This window comes from Pipra filicauda, unplaced genomic scaffold (assembly GCF_003945595.2).
Source record: "Pipra filicauda isolate LSUMZ 115617 unplaced genomic scaffold, ASM394559v2 scaffold111_size4109106_pilon, whole genome shotgun sequence".
NCBI lineage: Eukaryota > Metazoa > Chordata > Aves > Passeriformes > Pipridae > Pipra > Pipra filicauda.
This window is the reverse complement of record NW_024103563.1, coordinates 4,008,856-4,036,823: the sequence shown is the minus strand read 5'-3', so window position 1 is coordinate 4,036,823 and position 27,968 is coordinate 4,008,856. Positions and strand designations below refer to the sequence as shown.

At 43.5% G+C, this 27,968-nt stretch overlaps 1 protein-coding gene and 1 long non-coding RNA gene across 4 annotated transcripts in view; one reads left to right on the top strand and one right to left on the bottom strand.

Annotated features, from left to right (window-relative positions):
* Positions 1 to 344: 344 nt before the first annotated feature.
* LOC120323549 lies at positions 345 to 26,050 on the bottom strand. The gene is made up of 3 exons (XR_005564096.1): positions 25,966 to 26,050; positions 5,644 to 5,764; positions 345 to 423 (listed from the first exon to the last, which is right to left on the bottom strand). It is a non-coding gene; the product is annotated as an uncharacterized LOC120323549 (long non-coding RNA).
* Positions 2,907 to 27,968, top strand: part of PHYHIPL (phytanoyl-CoA 2-hydroxylase interacting protein like) — a 58,130-nt gene continuing 33,068 nt past the window's right edge. Inside the window, exon 1 of one of the 3 annotated variants that reach the window (XM_027745965.2) lies at positions 2,907 to 3,166. Coding sequence is in view for 2 of the 3 variants with exons in the window: in XM_027745962.2 (XP_027601763.1) it covers positions 17,685 to 17,883 (199 nt within the window). In the remaining variant the exon portion in view is untranslated. Of the gene's footprint in view, positions 3,167 to 17,637; positions 17,884 to 25,504; positions 25,766 to 27,968 lie in introns of those variants that run through there. The other 2 variants (XM_027745962.2, XM_027745963.2) reach the window with 2 other exon arrangements.

Here is a 27,968-nt window from a genome sequence, read left to right as displayed (position 1 = left end):
GCTCTGTTCTTACTCCATTCTGTGTTGCTTACTCCGAAGCACAAACCATTTTCAATTACGCAGCTCGAAAGATCTCACTATACTGACTGACTTCTGTCCCATATTCTCACCTTCTGTTTTAGTTGTGTTGTGATAAGTGCAAGAAGAGGAATTTGTATGAGTTTCTCTTGCCAGATTTTTGAGGCTTTCCTCATTGTATCAGAGAAAATACTTGTCTTAACTTACTTAAACGTATACATGGGGTATATTGGGAAAGAATGTCTCTTTCTCAGATCATTTTCCCCCTAAAAAGATCCCAAATATGAGTTTCTCACTTTCTAGCCAATATATAATTACTCAGAAGTTCCAGTAATTTTTGGAAGAGGTCTTCTGCCTTCTGCTTTCATTTCCTCCCTTTTATTAGGAAACTCTTTGTTTCTGCATCTGAAAGTGAAGAAAAGTACACTTCATTAAGTCTACAATTGTTTAGAACTCAGAAGTGTAGATTGATTAGCACATACTCTACAATAGCTCTTATAATTAACAGCTTTAAATAAATGGGTTTTAAACTATTCTTACAGTTTCTAGTGCTTTTTATACAGTCTAAACATGCTGTGTACACTATTCTTTGACTCTGCTGTGTTCCTGGAGGGGAATGAATCAGAATATTCTGAATGCCTTATGTAACGTATTTAGAGAACGTTTTTTTCGTATCTTTGTTTGAATTTCTTGGACGGAATTAATTAATGGCAAAGTATAAAGGCCAACTTTGAAATCCCAGCTGACTTATACACTAGAGCTCAATTTGTATTCTACATCAAGGAAATGTTTGGATTTGAAAGAAGGACACCATTATCAAAAAGATTTCTGTAGATGACTCTGTTCGTCAGAGCCACCATCTCTTTGCCACAGAAGTGCAATTTTAAAATTTGGGTAACTCAAAAAGAAATTATTTTCTGATCAGAGTACATATATTTAATTCTTATTAAAAATTAAATTCAGAACAGGAAATAGTAACTGAATTGGGATATGAAAAAAAATTTAAAAGTTGACTTTGTTTAAAACAATATTAATTTCAGACAAACAGTATAGAGAATAAAGTCTGTAGCCTGCACTTTTATAGTCCAGTGGAAACCTGGTGGGGATAACAGCTTTTAGGAAAGAGAGAGATTCTTTTTCTTTTCATACTCATGTTTGCATTTGTAACTGTATTTCTTTGTACAGTAGTACACTACTGCAGTAATATGTAAGAATTTTTAGTTTCTTAGTATAAATTTGGGTATAAATTTTCTGACTTCAGTGAAGGCAGTGCAATAAAGATAATTTGCATCAGTTTCCAAAGAGTTTGATCAGTGGATCACTGCAGCACCAGGGAAGTTGGCAGGAAAATCCTGCTTTTGTCTTTGTGGAAAAGGGGCTATTCATGAAATGCCACTTTGTGATTTAGACAAGTAAAGCAGTAGCTGATAGTATATTACTGTGTGCACTTCATCCCTCTGCCTGCTCCGACGTGGGACGGGCAAAGGAGAACAGACAGGTCCTGCTCACACACCTACGCCTGCCCAGACTCCAGGTTCTACATACAGGGAGGGCATTCCTTGTAGGCAGAGCAGCTCTGCCAAAGTGCTAAGAGAGGAAATAAAAAAAACATCATTTGGGGCTATAACACAGTCACCAGCTTCTGCTGAAGCTGCTGGAATTTCCCCAGAGTTCACTGTAGGAGCAACATCAGCTCTTGGTCTGTAGGTGGTGTGGCCCAGGGGAAGTCGGACACCCGGAGTTTGTGGCTCTGTGTTAGAGCTGCAGAGGCAGAACACTCAGCAGGGAAGGGCCAGAGGGCTTCCAGTTCATGTGTTAAGTTCGGGAAGTACAGGGGAATGTTTTCCAGTCTAGAGGTCTCAAAGCTTGGAAGAACCAAGCTTGCTGATTTTTACTGATCTATTTGTTATGTTCTCAGGCCTCGAAGTTTGTGTGGTCACGCAAATCTGTGCAGAGTCAGTTAAATGGTCCAGTAGCTCCTATACAGGGCCCAGCACTAGGGTGTTAAGACTTCTAGGTAGATGGAAGATCTTGTCTTTATGTTTTCCAGGATTATTCTCCCTGTCAAAGAGAAACTGGACAGGAGGGACTAGAGTTTTGATAACATCTTCTATGCTTTTAAATATTTGTAGTGTGGAAAAAGGGTTGATTGGGATAGTGTTTTCTGGTTTTAAGATAATTTTTCTTCTCACATTAGCAACTCTATTTTTCTTCTCAAACATTATCTATTTTCTGACTCAATTATTTATCTCTGTGGCACCTTGATGTGGTCTTTAGAAATGTTAAACACTGTCCCGTGTTTAAACACTTCACAGTGGAGCATTAAAGACAACTTTGTAGCTTTGAGCTCTGAATGAGAATATTTATTGCAGTCCCATCATAATACCTTGTCCTATTTCTCTGATACCAGCAAACTTCCACATTCCTTCAAGAGACAGGGAGTTAGGATTGGAACAGTAGCTGGTGTACAGAAAGTAGCCCAGCTTCTCTGGCCTGTTTGATACTGGGCGATCGTGGATTTCCTCCAGGGCTGTCGAGAGCGCTGTGGACAAGCCTGTGTTTATAGTCCTGCAGTACAATGTGAGCAGTGGCACAGAAATGCTGCTGGGCTCCTGCCAGAGGGCCACACAAAGGCAGCCAGATCATGTCCCTGCAATGCAAATGCGATGACAGTGGCAGCACGGGAAGTCTGGGGGCACAGCCACCTCCTCCTCTCTCCTGCTCACCCTCCCCAGTTCTGGTACTGGGAGAACATACTGCTGAGGGGGAGGTTACCAGGAGCACTGGCTGCAGAGAGATTTTGGTAGGCAGACTGCCTTCAGAACTCCAAGTTTGTGCCCATCTGGCTTTGGGATGGGACTAATTATATGCCAGGACTCTTACTGACCCTGCACTTCAGGTGTCTTTGGAGTCTGGCTGGTGGCCAGAGTGGGCAGGACCGTTCCCTCATGAGGCCCCAACACAACTTCCAACAAAACCTCTCTTCTCTGTGCCCGAATGAAGGGACTGGCAGGAGCCGGAGGAGGAGCCCCGGGAGGGCAGTGCGGAGCCCTCAGTGGGGGGAAGGACCCTCGGAGAAGTTCCATCTCCAACGGGAGCAAGGGTGGCTCCTCCAGCAAGGATCCCTGCCGGGCACCCTGAGCACGAGGTACAGCACTCCTGGGGCACAGGGAGATTGGAAAGAGGGAGAAGAGGGAACTGGAAAAGAGCTGAGCAACTAGGAGAGGAAGGGGATAAAGAGAGCAGAGAAATGAGGATGGAGGGGCTTGGAAGAACATCACCTACTGCCTGCAGGGAAAATAAGATTAATTGAGAGGCTCAGATATGCAGAAAGTAGGAAGTATTGGTGCTATGGGGAGCAGAAGGAGAATTCACTGTACAATTAATGGCTTGATGAGATCCTGAGTATGCAACGGCTGAGTAGTTTGAGTGGGAAGACCCACGTTATGTGGACAAATCTGACACGCATTTTTCTTTACATTTTTACTTTGCTTACATTTTTTTGTCTGGTTCCCACATGTCTCCAGAATTTATCAACATACAGTTGTATTCTTCTACATTGCTGATCTTCTCCTAAGCTATGAAGTTGGAAAACTATCTAAAAACAACTTTCAAAACCAGAATTTTCCTTCCTGAAATCAGCACATAAGGGATTCACTGCATCTCAGTCCATCAGGTTTCCCATCTGTTCAAAAAGATGTGGTTACTTCTGTGAAATAAATACTTTTCAAAATTTATTTTTGGAGGAGGGGAGTACATGTGTATGTTTTGGGAATAAGATGTAAGAGATGGTGCCCTCTTCTGAAGGGATGGTTAGACCTGCTCTTTAGCGTGTGACAAAGCTCAAATATGGTTTGTTTTCTTGGTTTTGAATGCCTTTGGATCCCAGATGCTCAAGGATAAAGGTTTACTTGTTTGTATATTGCTTGTTTTCTGAGTGAAGTTTTATTTATTTATATTTATGCAGAATGCTCTATTCTACTGGGTGGCATGTCAGACTATTTCTTTTGGCACCTATTTTAAAATATAAGTGCTTTTACTGTGCAGCTGAAGTGGTTTTGCTTCAGGTCCCCTTGTAGTAAACCCCACTGGAGTAGTGGCTCACTACAAAATGAAAAGTGAATAGTACTTGGCTTTATAAATGTCATACATATAGCCTTCCATTTTCATGCCTCTCACATGGGCCAGCATGCTTGGATTTACTGATTTATTTTTTGCATTTTAATTCAAATTGGAAAGTTAGTTATGTAGGGTGTTAAGTTCCAGCTGTCCTTATTTTGATATAAGATTATTTACTGCTTGATTAAGAAAACTCGTCCAGAATAACACTGTATATGTCACAACGGAGTACTTTCTATACAAAATGTAATTTTACAGTTTTTCCCTACTGACATTCCTCCTAAGACTTGTTTGGTATTTGGAAGGCACGCTGAGGACATTCCCAAGCTGGCCAGTACAGCTGTGGCTTAAGCCTTATCCTGTCATTACTAAACACACAAACCACACACCACACACAGGATGGATCTCCATCCATGGGCTGGCTACAAGCCAGGCCTAAGTCACTAGGTAGGATTTGCTCAAAAAGAGAAGCCAGAGCTGGAAGCAGCAGGTACAGGGATGGATCTCAGCCATCTCTGGGAATGTGCGTGTGCACACGGTCCGGCTCATGGGGCTCTCTCGTGTCCTCGGGACACTGGGAACGCCATGGGAGAGAACAAGTCCCTGCAATTCATCCTGCAATTTCTCTGCTGTGGAGCCAGTCTGGTGATGGCAGCACGAGACTCTTCTTTCACCTCTCTGGTAAATACAGAAAAGGCAGCGCCACAACACAGCCTTGGTGACCCGCTGGAAGAGCAGTGGGGACTCTGCAGAGGGGTCGGGCTCCCCACTCCCCTGTCCTTCACATGTCTGACCCATCCCCATGAGCTCTTCGCTCCTCTCAGGTGAGGGGCTGACCCCACGCTGGCAGGAAAATGTTACACCCACCTCTGCCTTAGCTTTTCTTGGCCACCGGCTGCTAAAATCAGCCTGCGGATGTCTCACCTTCTGGAGCAACACTTCAAGATCTTCATTTTCATTCAGAAGGTGCAATTTTATGTTTTGAGTTGTGCTGTGAGGGAATGTTGCTGTTTGATACTTTTCTACAAATATAAATTTCAAGCTTTAAGGCTTAAGACATACGGTGGAGAAAGTATCTACCTTTTTTCGTGCTTATGCCAATAACTGTGAATGTAAATAACTACATTAATGAGGCTTATTGGAAGCATTTTATTAGGGAATGTGAAAGTCATTAATTTTTCGGTACAAAAGTGTAAATGACCCTTCTTATATTTGTATTGGAAACTATGAAACTTAATTTCTGTGCATACAAGAGCATTTTTGTCCATCACAGTAGCCAAAGCACTTTAGTAAGTCATTGTAGTTTGAAATAGCACTGTCATTTAGCACTATCGTTTTTTTCCTCCATGGCCTTACATTCCCAAATTCTTTCATAAAAGACAGTAAATGTTTGTGCGAATGTAAAATTAAAAGCATGGGTGATGCTCTCTGGGTAGAATCCTCATTTTGGCAGCTGGTTGGAGAATGAATAGGCATCGTTACTACTAAATGGAAAATTTCCTTTACCTGAGTAGCCAGCTGGTTTTGCTACTGGTCTGGTAGGACATTTGTTTTAGAACTCCCAAGTGTTAAAATCATGCTTACTCTGTGGGTCCTGTTCATGCCAGCAGCAAGATAGTGGTGGACACTGTAGAAAGACATACAAATAAGGAATTGATTAACTTAAGGTGTTTTCATAGGTCTTAAAAATAATCAGTGATTTATCTTAAAAAATCTAGTGTGTTCATTTTGAGTTAAATAGACTAACAGATCAAGCCAAATGTTATAGTATATATTTTGAGTTTGCTCCAGTTCTGTTTGCTGCTATTTGCATCTATAATTGAAGCCTTTTGAAGTTTCACAGACAAAAGCTCTTGAAAATCTCAGTGGGTTTGGCTCTTCAGAATGGTGATGTTTCAGCTGGTGATGTCATAATAGATTTTTATTATAGAGAACTTTCTTCTAAGGGAATGCATCTGGCACAAGTATAGCGCTATGGGAATTACTGGAAGTTAGTAATTGTGTAAGGATAACACTCAGAAGAGTAGGAATGCTGGACCAAGGCATGGAAAGAAGGCCCTTTGAAGAAGGTGGAGAAAGAAGGGGTAGGCACACTCACAGAGGTGTATCGTGGCAAAACGGAAACAGAACATGACTAGAAGACAGAAACCTAACACTAGATTTTTATTCCCTATTAAACAGTGTAGTGAATTGTTGTGTAAGGATTGTAGAAAATCCACAGGAGGAAACCTCCTACCAAGAAACAGTTGCAGAAACATACCCCTCCGAGGTCTAGTGCCGTCTTTATCTACAACATCATTTCTGTTGTTTAACTCCAATAGTTACGAAGTGTGTCAAATTCGTGTGGAACAGAACCAATTTCCTTGGTCCTAAAATAATAATTTTAACATCCTTCTCATTTCTAACAGCAACAGGAAAACCAACAAAAGTTGGGAATAGTTTAAGTGCTTCCCTTTTGTGGATGCACACATATATAGCACACAGAGTCCAAGTCACAGAGTAACCACAACTGTCACATGCACTGGACAACAGCAGGTCTGTGTGTTTTTCCTTAAGGCCTGAATCAGCTGAGAAGAAGTGCCATGTTGAGCAGTACACTGCTTTTCTCTGGACAATTCAATGTGTGAATTATTTCACTATTGTTTCACTGTTTCCCTATGCACTAGATTTCAAAAAAAAAGCAATTTTATGTATAGAGTATTTAAGCACCCGTTAAGGCCTGCTCAGATTTGCTGGGATTACACATAAAATCCTGCCATGGATGCAGAGAATACTCAGCTTCTCCCTCCAAAAGGCTAGTCGTGCCTTCACATATGAGGAGTTATTTATTGAGTGCAATGATAACAGCGACCATATTGCTGTACTCCCACACTGACGCAAATGTTGGCAAAAGCTACTGTGCCAGCTGCCCACTTTACACACTCTAGTGGCACCTTTTCTCTTCCTCAAATCCATAAATTGCCATTATCATGCCATTAATGCTCAAACATTGACAGGTTTTTTTCTGCCTCACATATTTCTCAGAAAATAAAAGATGAACATGGATACCCAGGAGTCTGTAAAACCAGACCAAACCCAGCAGTTAAGAATTGTTCGATGCCAGAAAATGCCCTGGAGTCCTCTGTGGGAACATTATTGTAGAGAACCAAGGATTAATGCAGAGATTGAGGAGATTAAACCTTAATTAAAATGAGCGCTTGTGTGCACTACATACAGCAGACAACTATTCCTTTGGCTATAGTGAAGCAGGAGTCTTCCTGCAGTTACACAGGTCATGCATCCCGTCCTTCCCAAAGAGTGGCTTCCTGCAGTGACTGCTGGAGGATGCGCAGTGTCAGTATAGGAACACACAGCTACAGAAGACTCCTCATGGCACAGTGCTTCTCTGTAACAAGTTGAGGTGACTTCCATAATCAGCATTTATGTCTGAACTGTACACATGGTTTTTGCCCTTCTGTTCATGGACTGTGCTGCTCCAGCCCATAATGGTATGTTCACTATCAAGTCAAAACCTGGGAGCTGCATTTCCCACTTGAGTACACAGAACTGGAGGTGATGATCATTTCTGTTAAGTTTTCATCTTTAGAAGTATTTATTTCAGATCTAAGATAGTCTCTGCCTGCTGGCCTCCAAAATAGGCTGTAAGGGCATATTCAAGACTTGAATTTGTGTCCCTTTTCACTTCTAAGTATGTTGACATAATTTTCTAATGCAGTAACCTTTCTCATATTTAAAAACTAAATAAATCAAGATAATTTGGTGTATACCGTTTTTATGATTGCATAATAATTTTTCTCCGTTCATGAGGGATTTTATACTCTGTACACTTGTGATGAACAAGAGGCATGTAAAGATCAAACTGTCATTTATTGATCATTGAAACAAGAGGAAAAAACCTGCAATGTTTTAGGTACATTCTTTCAGAACTCCAAGTTCTGAACTCCAAGTCACTTCAAGTATTTTGAAATAGAAACAGGGAATATAAAAATATATCTAAATGATGTGCCAACACCTTTCCAAAGTGCCACCAGTACTGTTCTTGTCTGGAGTTTGTGTAAAGTCAAAAGGGATTCACTGTTTGAATGTTTTCAAAACTCCTCATGTTGTAATTCCCTGTTATCCAATATTTTCTTATTCTCAGTAGGACATTTAGCAGAGAGATGAAACCCGAGTAGGCCGTAATGAATGCTTTCAGCAGTTCTCCTTGCATATTCACAGCTGTGTGGAACTAGTTACTCTTAAGTGGAAACCTGAAGGGTCTCTACGTTGTGATGGTGTTTGCCAGTGTCCCCTTCTGACTTAGTCAGTACTTTGGTGTAATGTTATTTTTGGGACATGTTTGATAGCTTAGAAGCAAAGTCTAGAAATAGACATCCACATGTACATCTCTTAAAGCACCAGGTCTTCTGCTGATCAGACTCTCTGATAACTTCCTTCCTTTACTTTATTCAGTTTGCTGCACTTAAAGCATTCCTCAGGATCATTGCCAAATTATTTGTTTGTAGTTTCAGGGCATATTAGTTTTAAATTACTTGAGGTGGTGTCATAACAGGTATAAAGTAATTATTCTAATCTATAATTAATTCTTGATTAGTTATGATTAATAAAAATAATTCTAATAACCTCTTGAAATACAGTGCCATCAAGTTCCATGTCTCTTTTTAGAACGTTTTCCTGTGAAAATCCTTCTCTGCTGGTCCACTGAGGCTATTTGGGCTGAGTCCCTCTGCTTGAACCCTTGTGTTGAAGTCAGTGAACTTCCTTCTTGGTATCACTCTGGGAAGAAAGAACATAATCTCTATCTTAGGCAACTTCATAAGAGATTTCATCCTGACAGTTTTCCTTACTCTCTATTCCTTACTTGGAAAATACAGAGGTGTTATATATAAATAAACAATAAATATATTGTATATGCTGTTATTAGGTGAGCAAATGAAAAAGGCAACTTGGCAAAAGAGGGTTGAGAGGAGAAGAAGGAAAACCATGAGTTTGGTGCAGAAGGAGAAGCAAAGAGTTTGCAGAAGCAGAGAAAAGATGTTTCTTCAGAATCCTAATAAGCAGTATTAGTGACTTTTAAAATAATAGTGTTTGCTGGGACTTGTACAGAGGAGCACTAAGTAAGCTCAGCTGTCTGGTGACCACCAAAAGATACTGCTCTGCAGCCACCGCCTCCAACACAAACAGCCAGCTCCATTTAAGTGTCCCTGCTGGAGGCAATCAATCACATACGCAACAGAGCAGTGATAAATAAGGTCTGCCGTTCATATACGTCCAGTTACTTTTGCAACTAAGCTATATTGGTGTCCAAAAGAAATATTTGGATGACTGAATGTCTCCCTCCCAGGAGCAGACTAAAAAAAAAGAGTGCACATTGTCAGCATAGGTCAAGAAACAAGTGAAACTCAGAACTGCATGCCTGGATGCATTTTGTCTTCCGAACCAGAGCGGTGCCACCCTGGGCAACCTTTCGGGAGACGTCGGTGCCTTAGGCTTAAGTACCTCATGTCAGAGTGAATGAAGAGATCCAGACAGCCAGCTTACTGCTTAGGATGGAAAACAATGCACCAAATGGAAGGAGGAGGAGTGCTCTAAGAACATTATGAAAATTGCAGAGATAGTTTATAGAAAAGTGTTAATAGAAAAGATATCTTTGAGCAGAAAGTCAGCTTCTTGAAACCCCCCTGGCTCTGTGTTTCTCAGTGTGATGACAGCAAAATAGTTTAAAAACATTGGAGTTTGTGGTTTTGTTTTTTGTTGTGTTTTGTTTTTTTTTTTGCTATTACTGCCTGCCCCACAAAGAACACTTGTTTTAGAAATTCCAGTCCAGTCTGTACCTGCACATTGTGGGTTACCAGCTCTCCAGAACTGTCTCGAGGAGTCTGTCTGAAGTACGATGAGCTCAGCTGGAGATGTAGCTCCAGTGAGAGACACAGATTCAGTCACTTGGTGGGCACAGGGCAGCAAAGCAGGAGACTTGCAGCTGGTGTGTGCAGCAACAGAGGCACAGAGCTCAGTGGGGCTCATGTCACCAGCTCACATTTAGGAATTCAGTAATAAATATGGGAAGGTCTCATTTTCTTAATTGACTGGATCTAGGGATGATCAGTATGTCATTACTGTTTTTCCCCCATGAAACAAGAATATGCAATATACCTTCCCCTAGTCTTGAGTTTTTTATCTCCTCTCTCTCTCTCTTTTTGGACATTCTCTCTACCAGAGCCATTCTGCAGGGTTTAGGGGAAGATGGATGCATCTGTGGTGTTTGGATTTGTTATGCCTGTGATTTTTCATTGTAAAGCCAATGTTAGGAGCTTTAACAATTTTTTCCTCGAGTTTGGCCTTGATCTTACTGCCAAGGAAATGTACATCAAGCAAGATTTTGCATTTTAAGGAGAAAAGCACAAACAGAAAAAAAAATTGTCAAGTTTTTGATAAAATATGCATGTTCAGGCTGTTTTCCATTTGAGAGGCTGATGAAGACCAGCAGGAAAAACATTTAAATATTAACTAATTTCAGAATTACAGCTTTTTGAAGAGGACCAAAAGATCCCAGATATCCCTTCTGTTTATAACTAGTGTAGCAACAGGGCAGAGGTGAAATTTCCTTCCTTGTTTGTCTTTTAAGAATTCAGTCTTTACCAGTGCATTATTCCAAATCCTTCACTGAATAGTCTTCATAATGATTTCAGTTTCTGTGAGTCTCATCACCAGCATATTTGTTCATTAGAACGTCTATGAAGGACAAACAAGGCTGAACTGAATTCATTAAAAAGTTTGAGCAAATGCTGGTGGGTTTTTTCCCAGTATTTTCTCATCTCTGTTAAGAGCTGATACAAATCTCGTCTCAATGCAGTGAAAAACCTCCATCACTTACCTAGTTTTGTACATCTGTGAGCCCTCTCTACCTCAGAAGTAAAGACAGGACAGACCCTCTCCTGACTGTGACCTTTTTTCTGTAGGTAGGAAACCTCTCCCAATACTACAAACAGCCTCCGCCCGTGAACACTGTTAATCTCCCTGGCATGTTTAGGTCTTGCATGTGTTGGCTTTTTGCCATTTTATCTGAGCACAATGTTCTCAAAGCTTGCAGTATGACACATGATACAGCAAAGAAAGATAAGGAAAGGAACAGAGCAGACAGTAATCGATAGGAATGAAAAGGACAAAAGAGCCTCTCAGCATTTTCCATCCATTCTGCTACTTTTACTTCTTTTCCCTTCTCTTTATCTGTTGGGGTTTTTTTTACGTTCTCCCCTCTCAAGATTTTAAGTATTTTAAGTCAGTCCCTGTGTCTTTACTACGAGCATAAATTATGAGGAATGAGCAGAAGGAGCTACAAGCAATACACTTACAGCAGGAGCTGCTGACTCAGCACGTGAGGAGCCTGAATGGAGCAGCACAGCTCAGAATCATAAATCAGCATGCAAAAACTGTCAGACAGCCATGTCACCATGAAGTGGCTGGTTAGGAAGAACAACATGTTTTTCCCCAACCTAAAACTACCCTAGGAACAAAGCATTTGCACTCTCTAAGCTCCAGTTCTTGAAGCTTTTTGTTCAGGTTTTGTTGTTGTTGTTGTTCATGTTTGGTTTTTTTGCTTTTACTTAGGATTAAAATTTACTTGCTTAGTTACCTCCCATTTCATTCACTGAACATCTGATTAGCTGAATACCAGGTAGTGGATTATCACACAGGATTCTGTGGTGAGGTGCAACTCTTATTTAAAAACTTCTTGTGTAGATTTATAAGAGAGGGAACTTTATTTCTGTTGGCTTTTTATTAGCTTTGGATAGTCAGAAAAGACTTTTGAGATGACAACACTTGAGTTAAGCTCCAGATCCACTGCTGTTTTAATGTTCAAATTCTGCACTTCACATGTTTTCTTTCCCAGTCTTATGTAAGAAGATTACATAAGAGAGGACTGTAATCTCCAAAATCATTTACCATATTAAATAGCAACTACCATCAATGGATCTTTATCAGCTGCCTGGAGCACAAGGGAGACACGTGGCTGTACATTTGGAAACTGGTCGCTCACAGTACTCATCAATGTTTGCTGCCAGTCGTGGGCAGATGTCATCAACAGTCATTACGCAGCTCTGAAAACAGAATCAAACTTGACCTGGACAGGTCCTCAAACAATTGATAAACTGCCTCTGAATGATGGAAATCTATGGAGTCCATTCTCTCCACCAGCCTCCTGCTGCTCAGTGATCCTGCAGAGCTGGTGCTGGGGCAGCGTGGGGAGGGGGCACTCAGGATGTACAAGTCAAGATGAATTCTTCTGACCCCGAAGACTCATGGTTTCCTCTGCTTAGCTCCTACCAGAGGATAAAGAGTACAGGGGGAGGCTTCCTTCCCTCTTCCTTCCCTGCCCTCACACAAGGCTTGGAGGAACACTGTCTTCTCCTTTCCTTTGAGAAGTGCACACAGTCCTTGGCACCAGACATGGTCAGCTGCTCCCGTGCTCCTGTTTGCTTGCTGGTGTGTGGCAGAGGGCATGACAGGAAGGCAGGCAATGCTGTACTCCTGAAATGAGGCATAGCAAGTGCTGGGTGCCTGCAGCCCCAGCCAGCCTGCCAGTGCTTGTCTGCTCGTTAGTTAGCAGGTAGAACATTACAAGTGACTTGCACTTAGTTGCTCCCCTGTGCAAACCCCTCTGATCTCCAGCAGGCCTGGAAGACATGATTTAAGGCAGCGAGGAACGTGTTGCTGCTAGAGTTTGCACAGCTAGAGTTTGTGTGGTAATGCTACCTTTGAAAATAAAAGAGTGCTTTGTAAAGGCTACCAATACTGCTAAATGTAATGACAGGAGAAAAATAATTTTTAAGATGTCTCTGCCAAGAATGAGAATCTGTTTGTCAGAAATTGCCACCAGCACTCCCTCAGGGGAAGGGGAGGAGATCTCTTTGCTATTTGCTTCTCCTCCTTTACAGTCTCTAGAAGGGTGTATGCAAAGGGACTTTTCTCTTTGTCTCCTGTCCCAAAACAAGGAGGACACCACAGCAATAATCTTTTGGTGACAGAAATGACTGAATCAAAGTTTGTTATGAGCTATAAAGCAGAACATACTGTTACACTTTATCTGTGCAGGGAGTGATCTCTTTATTTAGCAGCAGTTGCAGCAACAGAAACTTTTCTGACTACAGGTTTTGTTTTTATGCCTTTCCAAGCGTTCTCCCTTTTGGTTGAAGTTGTGACATGAGATCAGGGAAGCTTAAGAGCTTAAGTGACTTCTTAGCGTACCATCATTTCAAGATGAATAAGCATTCACGAAGACAGCCTGTGGGAAGCGAATTGATGTACTATTTGAATGCCCTGACTTTATAATTCATACAAAACTCTCTCTGCAGGAGTGTGCCCAGTGCCGAAAACTTGGCCTTAGGGTTCAGATGGATCAAGCAGTAATAAGACTCCATGGCTAGTTGAGGGGGAGGGAGAGGGGGAAACAATTTAAAAGAAGTGAAAGAAGATACCCATGGTCATTGTTGTAGCACAGCTTTTGCTCCCACAGCCTGTGGAAGTGCCACACAATAGGCTGGAGAACTGACCCTGCTCTCAGTTCCCTGCCTGTGGGATTGCAACCTCGGTTTGGGAACAGCTGGCTCAAGCAGAGGCAGCTGGCTGCTCTGCTCAGCTGTGTTTTGAGATGAGCAATTTTCTGTTGAGGTCAGGGAGAGTTTGACAGTAAAAGGAGTTCAGACCACCATCCCTAGAGAGGGTGGAGAAACCTAAAATGAGAAAATAGGGATAAGACTATATGTTCTCTCTAAAGCTGGCTGCATGATCTATTCCAAGCTGGATGTATTTGTTGATGAAGTGTTTTTCCCAGCAAGATACAGGAAGGAGGTTTTACTCCAAGATGAATTCACAGTTTGCATAATATTTCCATTTAGCCCTGAAGACATCTCAGGAGTACCTGCCTGTGTTTTGTCCCTGAATTATTTGCTGTCACATTTTTGCTGGACATCATTGCTTCTGTGTTGGCAGCAAGAAGGTTGGTTTGCAATTCAGGTAGAGGCCAGTCGTGTTATTTTGGGTATTTGTGATAGCTGTGTAATTAACTCCTGAGGGCATAAGATTAGTGGTCAGGCTATAGATAACCTATGGATCTGATAGCTGCTAATCTCATTAACCCTTGAATTTAGTTTGATTTATATTTCATTTGCTTCACCTAGTTTATTATATATTACTCAACTTCAAGGAAAAAAATATCAAAAAGTGGTAATGGAGCATTTTTGCTCAAGCCTCAAACTCTCTGCAGGGAGTGGAAGATATGGATATAATGTAGTGTCAGTGGCACTCATTTCTATTGCATAGTAGGCAAATGTGAACAGTCCTTGCTTGGTGATAAAGAATTTCAGTTTTCTGTCTCTCCTTAGGCCCACTCTGTGTCATTTCCCCTTTTCTTAATAACTCTGCTTGAATAAGTTTTATTAATGCAAACACATAGGTAGTAATAAGTTTCTAGAGATTTTACTGTAAATGAACATTTGGCTGTGCTCCAAAAATACATGCGGGGTTCAGTACTGCCTTAATACCAGGTCTAATTCATTCCTGGAAGGAGCAATTTAGTGGTACGCAGAAATTAAGGGGGGGTTTTGCTCAGTTTTTGTTCGACATTAGCTGTATCACTGTAGATATGCGTATAATTAGGCTGGTGCAACCTTTAAATTCATTTGATGGAGCTACAGCTATAAAATATGTTTAAAGGAGTAATGAATGTTCTAAAAATGTAAGGAAATAAACTGTAGTAGTGTAGTTATTGCCCCCACAAAATAGAAAGGCTAATCTAGATAGCTGGCATTTAAAATACACGCCCTTGCTTCTGTTGCTGTGCTCAATCTGATATTGTAAAACTTTTCTGTCACTGATATGCACAAATTCATACTTCCACAGCATGACAGGCAATATGAGACTGATAAAATCCATGCAGACAACTTTCTTGTCTAGTGGCAGCTACTGTAAATAGCTTGCTAAGGACAAGAGACCAGAAGACGTGTGTGCAGGTTGACCCAGGCTGGGTACCAGGTGCCAACCAAAAACACTCTGTCACTGCCCTCCTCAGCTGGGCAGGGGAGAGAAAATGTAATGAAAGGCTTCTGGGTCAAGTTCAGGACAGGGAGAGATCACTCAGCAATTACTCTCATGGGCAAAATGGACTCGGCTTGGGGAAATTAGCTTAATATATTACCAATCAAATCAGAGTAAGATAATGAGAAATAAAAACCAAACCTCAAAACACCTTCCCCCCACCCCTCTCTTCTTCCCCGGCTTAACTTCACTCTGGATTTTCTCTACCTCCTCTCCAACCGGTGACACAGGAAAACAGGGAATAGGGGTTATGGTCAGTTCACCACATTTTCTGTGCTGCTCCTTCCTTCTCAAAGGGAGGACTCCTCATACTCTTCCCCTACTCCATCATGGAGTCCATCCCACGGAAGACAATCCCCCATGAACTTATCCAGCATTGAGTCCTTCCCACAGGCTGCAGGGAAATCACTGCTCCAGTGTCTGGAACACCTCCTCCTTCTCCACTGACCTTGGTGTCTGCAGGGTTGTTTCTCTCACATATTCTCCCTCCTCTCTTCTAATTGCTGTTGCACGGGGGTTTTTTTCTCTCTTCTTAAATCCATTATCCCACAGGTGTTACCACTTTGTGGATGGGTTCCACATTGGCCAGTAGTGAATCCGTCTTGGAGCTGGATGGCATTGGCTCCATCAGACATGGGGGAAGCCTCCAGCAGTTTCTCACAGAAGCCACCCCTGTACCTACCAAAACCTTGCCAAGCACAGTCAATAGAATTTAATTTCACTAAATAAAACCAAGTACTTCAACACGGAAAGCAATTTTTTTGTCTTTTTTGCTATTCTCTACCTTATTTCCCCTCCTCATCCCAGAAATGACCCAGTGGATGTCATGTGATCGAGCCCAAAAAAGGTACTCTCAATGGCTGAATTGAATTTATGCATAAGGATATTAATCAGAAGCTGGCACTGAGTCAGATGGGAGTTGGTGAGGTTAGACTGAAAATGGATAAAAATAAGAACAGAGATAATCAAGAAGAAGAAAAGTACTGGTATTAAAAGGGAAAATTAGATAAATAACTCTGGTAAATTTGGTTTTAAAAGCTCATATAAGATATTTGGTTAGCAGTGAGCATGGGAGAAATAAAGATTTTACAGATGATGGGCATTTGATGTGAGTTCAGCAGGTCCCAGAGAAGCAGCGGTCGGACAAGTCTGAGCACAGACCTGCGTTCCATCACACAGGAGCCACTGTCAGACCTCTGTCATCAGGCAACAGCTGTGCCTGGATAAATGACCACTTGTTGTGCTTTGCAGCCAGCACTGTCCCTGTCAGCATGTGTACATGCAGCCCCCTGAACTCTGGGCAAGGAGCTGAGGAGCTACTGTTAGCCCTGAAGAGTTTTGCCATATTTGTTTGCTGTTCTCATTTCTCATTCCAGAATATCTTGCAGGTTATCAAAGATGGCTGCTGCAAAGACACATAAGAATAATTTAGGGGGCATTCACAAAGATTGATTTTAGCCTCGGGATGCTTTTCTCCCCCAGCTTCCTGTAGAATCAAGAGAAAGCATTTCCTCTAGGGCAACTGAGCACCTACAATGAGCTCCTTTTGAGACACAGATGAGGATTTTTTCACCCTCCACTGACTGTTGAAAGATCCTAAGGCAAATAAACTCCTTAGGCTAAAGACGGCCTTTGCAATTATCCCCCTGTGCAGCCTGGTTTAAGGAGCAGGAGCAGTATTTCAGTCACTAACAGATTTTGGAGTCAGTTCTAGGATTTTTCAAGGCTCACAGAATGCCATAATTCCTCCACTGACTTCAGGCATTCCAGGGCACTGAATATGTACAGCAACTGGAAATTTGTAAGGATTGCTATACTGTCAATAAATAACATACTGCAGGGCTGAAATATATTCAGAACACAAATAACAGTGGCAGGACATAATTCAGAGCAGAACATGCTTTAATTAAAATGCTTGTGGATGTTGTTAAAGAAACAGTGCTATAAACTAATGATCACTTATTGTCTGCTTCTATACTCTGCTCTCTTTATCTAATCTCCCTGTATATGGGTGCTAAGTGGACATGAATTCCTACCAGAGCGAAACCATGGAAAAGACAGCTTCTAATTGCTGTTTCTAATGCATTTCATTGTGAAATTCTAATTGTGGGTTACATATTGCATTGGTTCTGCATGGCAAGGTTCTGGTGGGCAGGGGGACAGGGGTGGCTATAGAAGTGGCTTCTCTGAGAAGCTGCCAGAAGCTTCCCCCGTGTCCAACAGAGCCAATGCCAGGCAGCTCCAGGACAGGCCCACTGCTGGCCAAGGCCAATCAGGCATGGAGGAAACGCCTCTGTGATAACATGTTTGAGAAGGAAAAAAAGTTACTGCACAGAAGGAATTGCATCCAGGGAAGAGAGGAGTGAGAATATGTGAGAGAAGTAACTCTGCAGACAGCAAAGTCAGTGGAGAAGTAGGGGCAGGAGGTGCTCCAGGCACCTGAGCAGATTCCCATGCAGCCCATGGTGAGGCGGGTTGTGCCCATGAAGGTCCACAGAGGAGCAGAGACCCACCTGCGGCCCATGGAGAAGCCCCACGCCAGAGCAGCTGGATGCCCAAAGGAAGGCTGTGCACCCGTGGGAAGCCCACACTGGAGCAGGTTCCTGGGAGGGACTCGCAGACCCATGGAGAGAGGAGCCCACGCTGGTGCAGGTTTGTCAGCAGGACTATGGGGGATCCATGCTAGGAGCTGGGTGCTCCTGAGGGAATGCACCCCGTGGAAAGGCACCCACATTGGAGCAGTTCATGAAGGACTCAGGCTGGAGGAGTCTGTGGAGGACTATCTCCTGCGGGAGGGTCCCCACTCTGGAGCAGGGAAGGACTCCTCTCCCTGAGCAGCAGCAGGAACAACCTGTGATGGACTGACCATAACCCCCATTCCCATCTCCCTGCGCCACTGCTTGGGGAGGAGGTAGAGCCTAGGAAGGAGTGAAGGGTTGGGGGAATATGTTTTTAAGATTTGTTTTAGTTCTCATTCTCCTACTTTGAGAAGTTAATTTCCCTAAGTCAGGTCTGTTTTGCCCATGACAGTCATTGCTGAGTGATCTCTCCCTGTCCTTATATTGACCCACGAGCCTTTAGTTACATTTTCTCTCCCCTGCCCAGCTGAGGAGGGCAGTGACAGAGTGGCTTTGGTGGGCACCTGGCATCCAGCCTGGGTCAACCCACCACATCTATTTAAGTAATTATAGATCTGAAAGACAGTCTAAGAGCCTGTAGTAAGTGACTGTGAGTCCGGTGAGGGAAATTTAAGACTAGTCTCACTATGCATCCAGGCTCTGAGTCAAGGAGAGGGAATGCCTTGGTGTTGCCTCTCACTCATTTTAAATCATTCTCCTTGTGTTTCCTTAGCAGTTAATTAGCTGTATTCATGGTAGCAGTGAGGGATGAAACAATGGTGTCTTTCCTGTCTTGCCTCATCATCTCAGATGCCGATGGTACAAAAACATCAACAACAACCTAGATCCCATCTTTTGTGCTTATATACTTATTATAAGTCTAGTTATAAGAAAACAAGATCAGTAGATGCCATTGAGGAACTGGTCACTTAGACTTTCGTCATTAACTTTATTAATGAACTGTAACTGCTTCTTGGCTGTCTTCTTTGAAGAGTTTTGATGTCATCCAGTGAAAGGGTGTAGTATTATGAGGAAAATCTCATTCATAGGATCAGTTGAGAGAGTTTCATAAAGGGCTTTGTGGAAAGAGGAAGGGCAGGAGGGAGGGCATGAGAAGATACTGTAATGGAAAGCCAGCAGAAATGTGTCTTGTTCCAATGAAAATGGGAAACATTGAAGAGAGAATGGGTCACTGTGGGCTACTTAAGCAAGTAAAAGTAAAATATGAACTGCACTGGAAACAGAAAACTGGAGAACCACCAAAACAGGCTTTTATATTCCAAGTTTAGTACACATGAGAAAAATAGGGACAGCATGAGGATACACTGAAACAGTTGCCAAGAGGTTAAAGATAATATGAAAAGACTGTGTTATAAGTCCTAAAGGCACAATAACACAAAATTGCTTGACCAAGAAAATATTAATTATAATTAATTTGTAGTAAGGAGATAAATTTTGAGACCAGTTCTTATTCCCACTAAAACTAATTGGACTTTTGCCATGAAGTTTATTGGGAAGGCAATTAAACTTTAAATAATGGCTTGGTTAAGAAATCATTGATGTAATTATGAACTGCTGGGGAAAAGTAACTAAGAAATACATAATGAAATATCATCACTTGAACAAATGCATCTGAGGTGTCCCTTTGGATATTTAAAGAACTGATGGAACAGCTAGTTGCTAAAAAACCCTACAGAGAACAGAGGTATCAAGAGACTAATAAAGTGTCAGCATGCTACAAGACTTTAAAAATTGAATTAAGAGTAACTATGGAAACTATTGTCTTATGGGCATGGCTCCAAATTGACATAAATACTATAAACAGTAAAGCAGAAGGGGGAAATGTATTCATATGGAGGTGAATAGTATAATGAGATCCAGATATGGCACAGGTGTTCTGCAGTAAACCAAGCCAGGCCAATTAGAATGTTTATCCCTCCACATCTTTTATGATGAAACCAGAAGATTAGTGGAGTACAGAACAGCATCAAGACTTACAAAGGCATTTGATGCTGTGCCACATAATATCTTAAGGAAATTGCTGAAACAAATCAGCTGGGACTAAAATTCACTTAAAGTTATCACAGGCTGGCCACTGAACTGTAGACAGAAAGTAAATCTGAATAGCAGTCAGTGTTGTCAAGGATAAGCAGACAGTAGTATCCTTTAAAGGTCAAGATATGGCACAATATCTGTAGGATAAAGCACTAATTAAATGTGGAAATGGTTACAAAAGTAGGAAGAATGATTAGCAGCATGGAGGAGAGAGGAAATACAGAAGGTTCTAGTTGTTCTCTGTGGTTACTCTGGATCTAATAAAGTGAAGCTAAACTTAAAAGCAAACTAATAAGTATTAATGCTAAGCATTAACAGTACTTTGTGCCCACTAGGCAACAAATAAATTTTATGAAGTTACAAATACTTTTTTTTTGGTCCATGAAAGAATTTGCCTTTCTTAGATGCTTATTCAGACTCTATAAAGCTGCTCAGAAAACTGAAATTCAGAAAGCAGCGCCACCAATAGCATTAAGAAAAGGATTAGGCTGAGATTTGCACACCCAGCTGACACAGTCGGAGGGCTCCGTACTCTGGAGTGTTTGTTGGGAATGAGGATGGCATGGTGGGGGTGGGTGGTAAGGAGTGAAGGCTCAGATACTAGGGCATTTCCATGATTGTCCTGGGTCAGACCAAGGACTTACCCAGGCCAGTACAGTCTCTTTAGAAATGGCTGAAAATGGATGTTTACAGAAAATGAAGATCATGGTAAGCACATAAAACAGTCTTCAGTAACTCTTCCCTGCACTCTAATAATTTCCAGCTTAGAGACCCTGAGTCACCTGTGGGTTTAGTAACTCTAAAGGATTTCTTTTCCATGAACTTTTCCAGCTTCTCCTTGAATTAATGAGAACTTCTAGCACTGACAGTGTCCTTTGGTCTTACAACTCTAACATCGATTGCATGAAGTACCGTGTCTTTTGTTTGCTTTGGAGCTGGTTGCTATTCCTGTATGGGGAGACTTGGCAAAGAGTCAGACTTTGGCTACCCTGTTTGTGCTACTTGTTTGTGCTACTTGTGCTTTAGTAAATCTCTGTCTCATATACCCTGGGCTGCCTTTTACACAGACTGTCTTTTTACCTGAGTAGTAGACTAGATTTTCTCTCCACTGAAGCCATTTTCCCATCACACTATACAAGAAACTTCAGATTTATGAGTAGGTTCCCTGGCACCAGAAGTCACAGGATTACCACAGAATTGTCTGTGATGTTTTAAACTATGCTTTATGGCTTGGCAAGAAAAGCCTGAATGCATGAGCTGAATGCAGTTGCTGAAATGAAACCTTCCTAACAGGGAAGGAGAGACATTTTGAGATGTATAAACTACTGCAAGCATCTCACTGGAGAGGTCCTAGAAACAGCAAGGGCTTCCCAGCAGCTCCAACAACATCAAAGCAGCAAAGAGCAGACAGAAAACTTTCCAAGAGAGCTGCAGCCTCACTGCTGGACTTGGTGTCAGGGTGCCTGCAAAGGTTATTACATTTGCAGAGAGCTGGAGAAAGGGGGAGAGACACTCACTGCAGAGCTAAGAATAAACCCTGCTGCTCAGCCCTGGATTTTCCTAGGGAAAGAAGGGGGGACCTGCTTCATCCTCCTCCTTGTCTGAGCATTTGAGGAGACACTTGCTTTGCTATCTGAGAAAAAACAAAGAGGATCCCAGTGAGATCCTGTGCCTAGTGCTCTCAATTTCTGTCTCAGTGCAGCAGAGGAAGCTTTGTCACACTGCACATTAACTGTACAGAGTCACGGCTTTCACTTAGGGTCTGAAGTCTTTTTTTTTTTTTTTTTGGTCTTTCTGTCACCAGTGTGTGGATTTTACTTCAGTCCTATGGTATTTCAAGAATATGTTGCACACAGTCCTTCTCAAGTATGTGCCTTTGCATGCTTGAAACACTTGACATGTCCATTAAAGACAGACTGCAAAATTGCAAAGACTTTATTTCCATGAAACTTCAGGGATTAGTTGCTAAGCTTAGTCAATGCACCTTTTAGGACTGACCTAAAACGCTCAATACCGGTTTTGATCCTTCTGTTTATCTGTCCTTTAATATTTTGCTTTTCTCCTCAAAAATGACATATTAATAGAAGGGGGGGGAGGCTGTTTTTATTTCCTTCCTTGTTTTTCTTTCCTGAAAACCGTGGCTGTAGCCTTTTTGCCTTCTGCTTGCACAGTCCACTGAGCAATTACACAAGTCTTTTTTTATTCCCAAGTGGGAAGGAAGAGCTGGAACTCTGAGTCTTGATGAAGTCTGAGAAAGGAGGTTTCTTTTATAGCTTGCAGATAAAAACCTGCTACAGTGAAGTACAAAAGCATTTTCAGATAGTAAGAATGGGGTTGCCCAGTTCTATGCTGTGCTTTGAGGACAGTTTTCCCAGAATGGAGTGAAACACAGGTGGGACAGAACTTTATAATATTGGGGGGTGGGGTTCTTTATGGGGAGGAAAGGAGCACACAGCACCTTTTCCTCTTGCTTTTATGGCTTGAATGGGGTTGTGTCTTTTAGGAAAGAAGCCACACACCTGTCCTGCTGGTTGGCAGCCTCTCTGCCTCTCTGCTGTAGAGTGGTAGCCCTGCAGCAAATCTTGGTGACTAGCAGGGGGACTGTGAATGCCAGGCTAAGGCAGGAGAGCTGAGGTTGTTGAATTTAGCCAGGCAAGAGCTGTGTGTCACAGCTCACGTTTCCTGGTGCGTGTATCGTGCAGAAAATGCTGCTTCTCCCTCCTCACGTGAGGTTTCTGTAATAACAGACACAGTGTTGTTGAACTGCAGAAGTTGGTAATATTCTGTTTGTCTAAATGCTGAAAGTGTGAAGGGTTGCTGTTGTGGCAAATTCTTTGCAAGCTTTTGCAGTTCTAAACACATGACCCTCTGCTGTCTCTAACGTTGTGCTGCCATTGGCAGCCTTTCCATTACATAATGTTGACCCATATTTGTGATATGTGACATTTTTTGCTAAACACTGTCAGGGATAATCTGTCACAGAATAAACTTTCTGATTATACACCAAGACTCTGTCATCCTTTAGCACAAACATAACTTGTGCCTCAGACAATGCTATTCCTTGTTAAGACAAGCAGAGTACTGTTCTTTCAGGTAAGAAAAACACCATGAGAGTATTGTGTGCTTTGAGTCTCAAATGCCTAGGACTAAATTCATTGCCAAGTGATTGCACAGAATCACATTTGGGAGTAATTTGAGCTTTAAAAAATGTTGATCCCTAGCCCAGGTGATGGGAGCAGTGATAGGCTGAGGGAAACACGAAGTGTGACTCTGCAAAAATGATGTCTCAGGTAGGTCCAGCTTTAGAAAAGCAGAGCTGTGGAAAAGGTTTCTCTGCTCTGCTCTTACACTGAAATCTGCCAGTATTTGGAGATTTAACCAGTCTTTTCTTCAAAAAAACAAGTGTAATGGTGTGGGGAGAGAAATAGATATAGCTCAGCCTGGGATTATTGCTACAAGACAGCTGAGAAATGAGAGGCCTTTGAGGAATGGCAACACCTCCAAAGCTGTCTGCTTTCAAAGAGCTATGCAAAAATTCATCTCTTCTTAAAAACCTGATTTCAGTTGCATAGAATAAGAAGTAGAAGAGAGAAAGGTGTAAAAGATACAGACAGAGAGAACAAAATGGGAATTCTCTCAGTATTCAAGAACAGGCTCTGTTTCAAATGGACTTTATATAATGTTATAGCAAGGAAGTAACAAGATTGTGTGAGCTGCTGAAGCGTCTGCCACGTTGTGGAAAGGAGCGAATGTGGAACATAAGGCCAAGAGACTAAATACACCATCTTCAGAGAAAGAAATTTTCCAGCCTTACATAGGAGATGACTGTGTGCTAAGAACAGTTGCAATATTAAGGAGAAAGGTTTTGCTTCTGTGCAGGGAATTAATGCTTGTCAGAGACAAAATTAAAACCTGATGAATGCGGTCTCACCCACTTTCATTTCTTTCCTCTCTGATTCTGCATTTGTCCTCATTCTGTCTGTGCATTCATTCATATATTTCTCTCCCTTCCCACCTCCCCATTGACTCACACTCTCCCTCCCTGCTACTGCTTCCTTTTCATTTTCTCTTCCTTTAGGTTCCCTTCCCACTCATTCCATTTCTCTTCTACCTGACCCCTCTCCACACATTTTCCGTCACTGTGAAAAAAAGCAGAGACAAAGAAGAAAAAAACAAAAGATGAGCAAGAAAGCAGGGGGAGGTGTGTGTGTGTGTGAAGAGTAGAGAGTGCTGGAAGGGTGCTCAGCATTGCACTTTCTCCCCATGATGCACTACAGATTTCTGAAGGTGTCAGAGGAGTCCGGGCTCCTGAAACCTGTTCCTTGCTCCCAGGCTGCAGCACTTGGCAGTGGCTCAGTGAAAGGTAACACCAGAGCTCATCTCCCGAGATTAGTGTCCCTAGAAATCATCATAAGGAACGGAATAATCCTAAAGTCCAGTGGAAAGCCATCTCTGAGTGACAGACATCTGGCTGTGTGTGGAGCTTACTACTGTGTCAGATCAGTGAGGACTGGGAGGGGACTGGATGGTCTTGGGACTGCAGAAAGAGAAATGGGAGCTCTAGGGACTCTCTGGACTTGCTGTCATGCAATGCTGACCAGGTAACATCACAGCCTCGAGCTTATTGGGGGCCTGTCTGCAGTGAACTGCTGTTTCCCAAAGCAGCTGCTGCTGGAGTCTCAAGATCAGTGGCCAAATGGTGTCAATTTTGGTTTGGTGAAACAACGAATTGGTGCCAAGAATGCTTGTTGTAATGTGTGGTTAGCCTGTGACCTGGAGAAAGCTCTGTACTCCTGCAGCCCCCGAGGCCAAGAGGCTGCTCCTTTGTCCAGCCTGCGGTGGGAGGGAGCTGGGCTGTCACACCTGCTGATGGTGCAGCGCTGCACAAGTTTTATTTATTCTCCTATTACTCTTTATCTAAATTTTCTCCTTTTCTGGCCCCGTTCTTGTTCCTGAAATTGTGAACTGATAAATAGTTTTTTAAAAAGCTTGGTATGGATAGCACTGGTACAATGCGGGTCGTTTTTCCTTCCCACAAAAAGGAGAGGTGGGAAGCATGCAGGGCAGGTAGCCATAAATGGCTCATTTCTGTACCCTCTCCTGCCATCTATACCCTCCTGCCAGCTTTTCTTGGTTTATCCACCTAAACCGGCTAGTATTTCTTACTGCGAATTCTTGCATAATCGAAGATCAGAGCGGACGCCCGCAGCCCTTGGGTGTGACTGCGCACAGTGGTCGCGGTGGGCTGTGTGTTTGGGGAAGGGGAAGTCGGTAACGGTGGTTTTGGGGGGTGGTTTGCCTCGGGAACACTCTCCTCGGGTTATGGAATAACCTGGAAACAAACGGCGCCGCGGCGGTGCGCAACTGTGCCCGCGGCCGGCCGGGTGGAGCCCAGCCCGGCCCTTGGCGGGGTCGGTGCCCAGCGGCGCCTGACCCGGAGGGGTTGGACACTCCGGGAGCTTCCCGCGGAGGCGCGGCCGCCGTTACATAAGGAGCGGGGGGGGGAAGGGAGCGCTGCGAGGCGGCGGCCGCGGCCCCTTTAAACGCGGGTGCCGGGGCGCGCCGGGCGCCCGCCTCGCTGCTGCCCCCTCCCCGGCTCGCTGCGGCGACAAATCCGCTCCCCGCCCGCCTCCTCCTCCGCCGAGCGCTCCCAGCCGAGCCGGGCGGCGCCGGGAAGCGCCGGGAAGCGCTGCCGCGCGGCTCAGCACAGCCCCAGCCCCAGCGCCCGGCCGAGCCACAGCAGGCGAGGGGCGCGATGGAGGCTCCGCGCCTGGCGCACACCATGAGCAGCCCCACGAGCCCCTGCGAGGAGGTGATCAAGAACCTGAGCCTGGAGGCGATTCAGCTCTGCGATAGGGACGGTAAGCCCGGGCTCGGCGCGGCTAATCCCCGCAGACGTAAGATGCTGCTGCCCTCATGGATGCTAATGCAAATTAATCCGCGCGGCGTATGGTCCTTTGTTATCCCCCATGAATTTGTAGGTGCAGTTGCTCCCCACCCCTCCCGCCGCCGCTGCCACCCTCCTGCCACTGAGAACAAAAGAAGAAAGAGAAGGTTGCACCTTGCTGGAGGGAAGGGTGGGAAACCTGCCGCTCCCTGAGCCGTGCCTGGCGTTGCAGTGCGATTACCCCGGGCGAGCCTGCTGCACAACCCTGCCCCTGCCAGGAATGGACGCTGGGGCTTGTTCTGGGAGAGGCAGCGAGGAGAGCCAGAGCCCGCGCTGCGGAGAGTCCGGAGCTGGGGGGACGGGCCGGTGGCCCTGGTGGGGTTTTGTTGCCCGCGGTCTCCAAACTCCTTTGTATTGTAGGGCAATTCCCGTGTTTAGGATACACGGGCGGATGTGCCGCCTGGCGTGGGCAAGCGGCCAGACTTGTTGCCGGTCGCTTGTGCGAGCGATGAGGCGGCGAGTGGAGCGAGCTGGGGCTCGCAAGATGGGGCTCGGGGGGAGGCAGAGAGAGGGAGATGGTTCAGCACCGCGGACAGCACCGCCCGGCGGGCCCGGGAGCGCCGAGCCCCGGGCCCTGCCGCCTTCCTTCCCTGCCCGTGTTCCCTGCCCGCCATCCCTGCCCGCCTTCCCTGCCGCGCCGCGCCTGGCGCCCGCACAGCCGCGGGAGACCGCAGTGCCCTGGGGACAGTGGCAGTCCGTCTGTCCGTCCGTCCGCCCGTCCGTGCCTCGGAAGGCGCAGCGAGACCGTCAAGTTTGGCTTTAGAGTTGCAGGTGCGGATATTAAAGACTGTGTCGAAGCAAGCAGATAAATGTCAGGTGGTGACGAGGGAGAGCCAAAACAAGTGGTACGTGCTCGAAGCAACACTGACGGCTGACTGGGGTACAACAGTCGTGTCGTTTGTACACAACTGTGGCTGACAAAACTAAACAGAGTCACTGACTGTCAAACAATGAAAAAATATTTTCTTGTAGAGTGGCATAGAATTTGTGTTCACATACCAGATGATTCCTATCTTGTCATTTCACATCGAAGTATTGAAAATAACTTGTCATTTTTTGGATGCAAAATGTGCTTTGGGTGTGGAATTTGTTACCTGGTAAATGCACCAAGGAATGGAGATACTGTATCAGTGATTGGTACAGCTGAATTCATGAAACTATTTCCTTGCGTGAGTATATTTTTGGAACATAACTGTTGAAGGTGATGGTTACAGTAGGAGCCAGACCAGTTTTCTCTGTTATTTTTTTGCAAATTATTATTGAATACTTCCCTTTTTTAGGCATACGTTTAAAAAGCTGCATTTTTGGAAGCTCTTTATTTTTCTTAAAATACTAAGGAAAATGACAAGGCATTGAAAAGTCTCAGTTATTATTTTTATAGCTACATTAGAAATTCTTTGATTTTTTTTTAATGTCTGAATTATAATATGGTATTATAATATGAATTATAATAAGGTATAATATGCACTTCCATTCATTCATGCCTAACTCGCTGCCACAGGAAACTGGACTATGTTTATAGTAGTGGAGGTTAGAGTGCTCTTTTGTTAAAACACTTTTTCACTTATATATCTTTTTATTAATACTAGAGATAAATAAAAATAGATAAATTATGCAATCCTTCATATTTGTGTACCCTAAGTAATTGCAGTGAAGTACTCCATGTCAATCATTGAAAACGCTATTTGGTTCCACATGCTCTAGTTAAGGACTGCTTGATTTCTGTGAAATAATGTCACACAGGCAAGCAAATGGTTTCTTTTTGATTAGGCTTCTGTGGAAACCCACAGTTTTTCTGTGGATGTGGCTTTGCAAGCTAACCCTCCTGAAGCAATCCAGCATCACACAGGGTCGTTGCTTCCCCAGTACATGGTTGGATTTCCGAAGGCGGCCCCTACCTTGGGGATGTAGGAGTCGGCTCAGTGCCTCCACTGGCACAGGGCTGCACCTGAGCATACTTCAGGATTTCCTACAGGTGGCACTTCTGTATCAAGAAGCTGTTTTAGTGGGAACACAGAAACAAGGAAGCAAAGGTTAAGGCATTAATCCTTCTGGATAAGTGCCTATGCGATACATTTATGTCCCTGGTTGTGTACATGGGTACATTTATATTATAA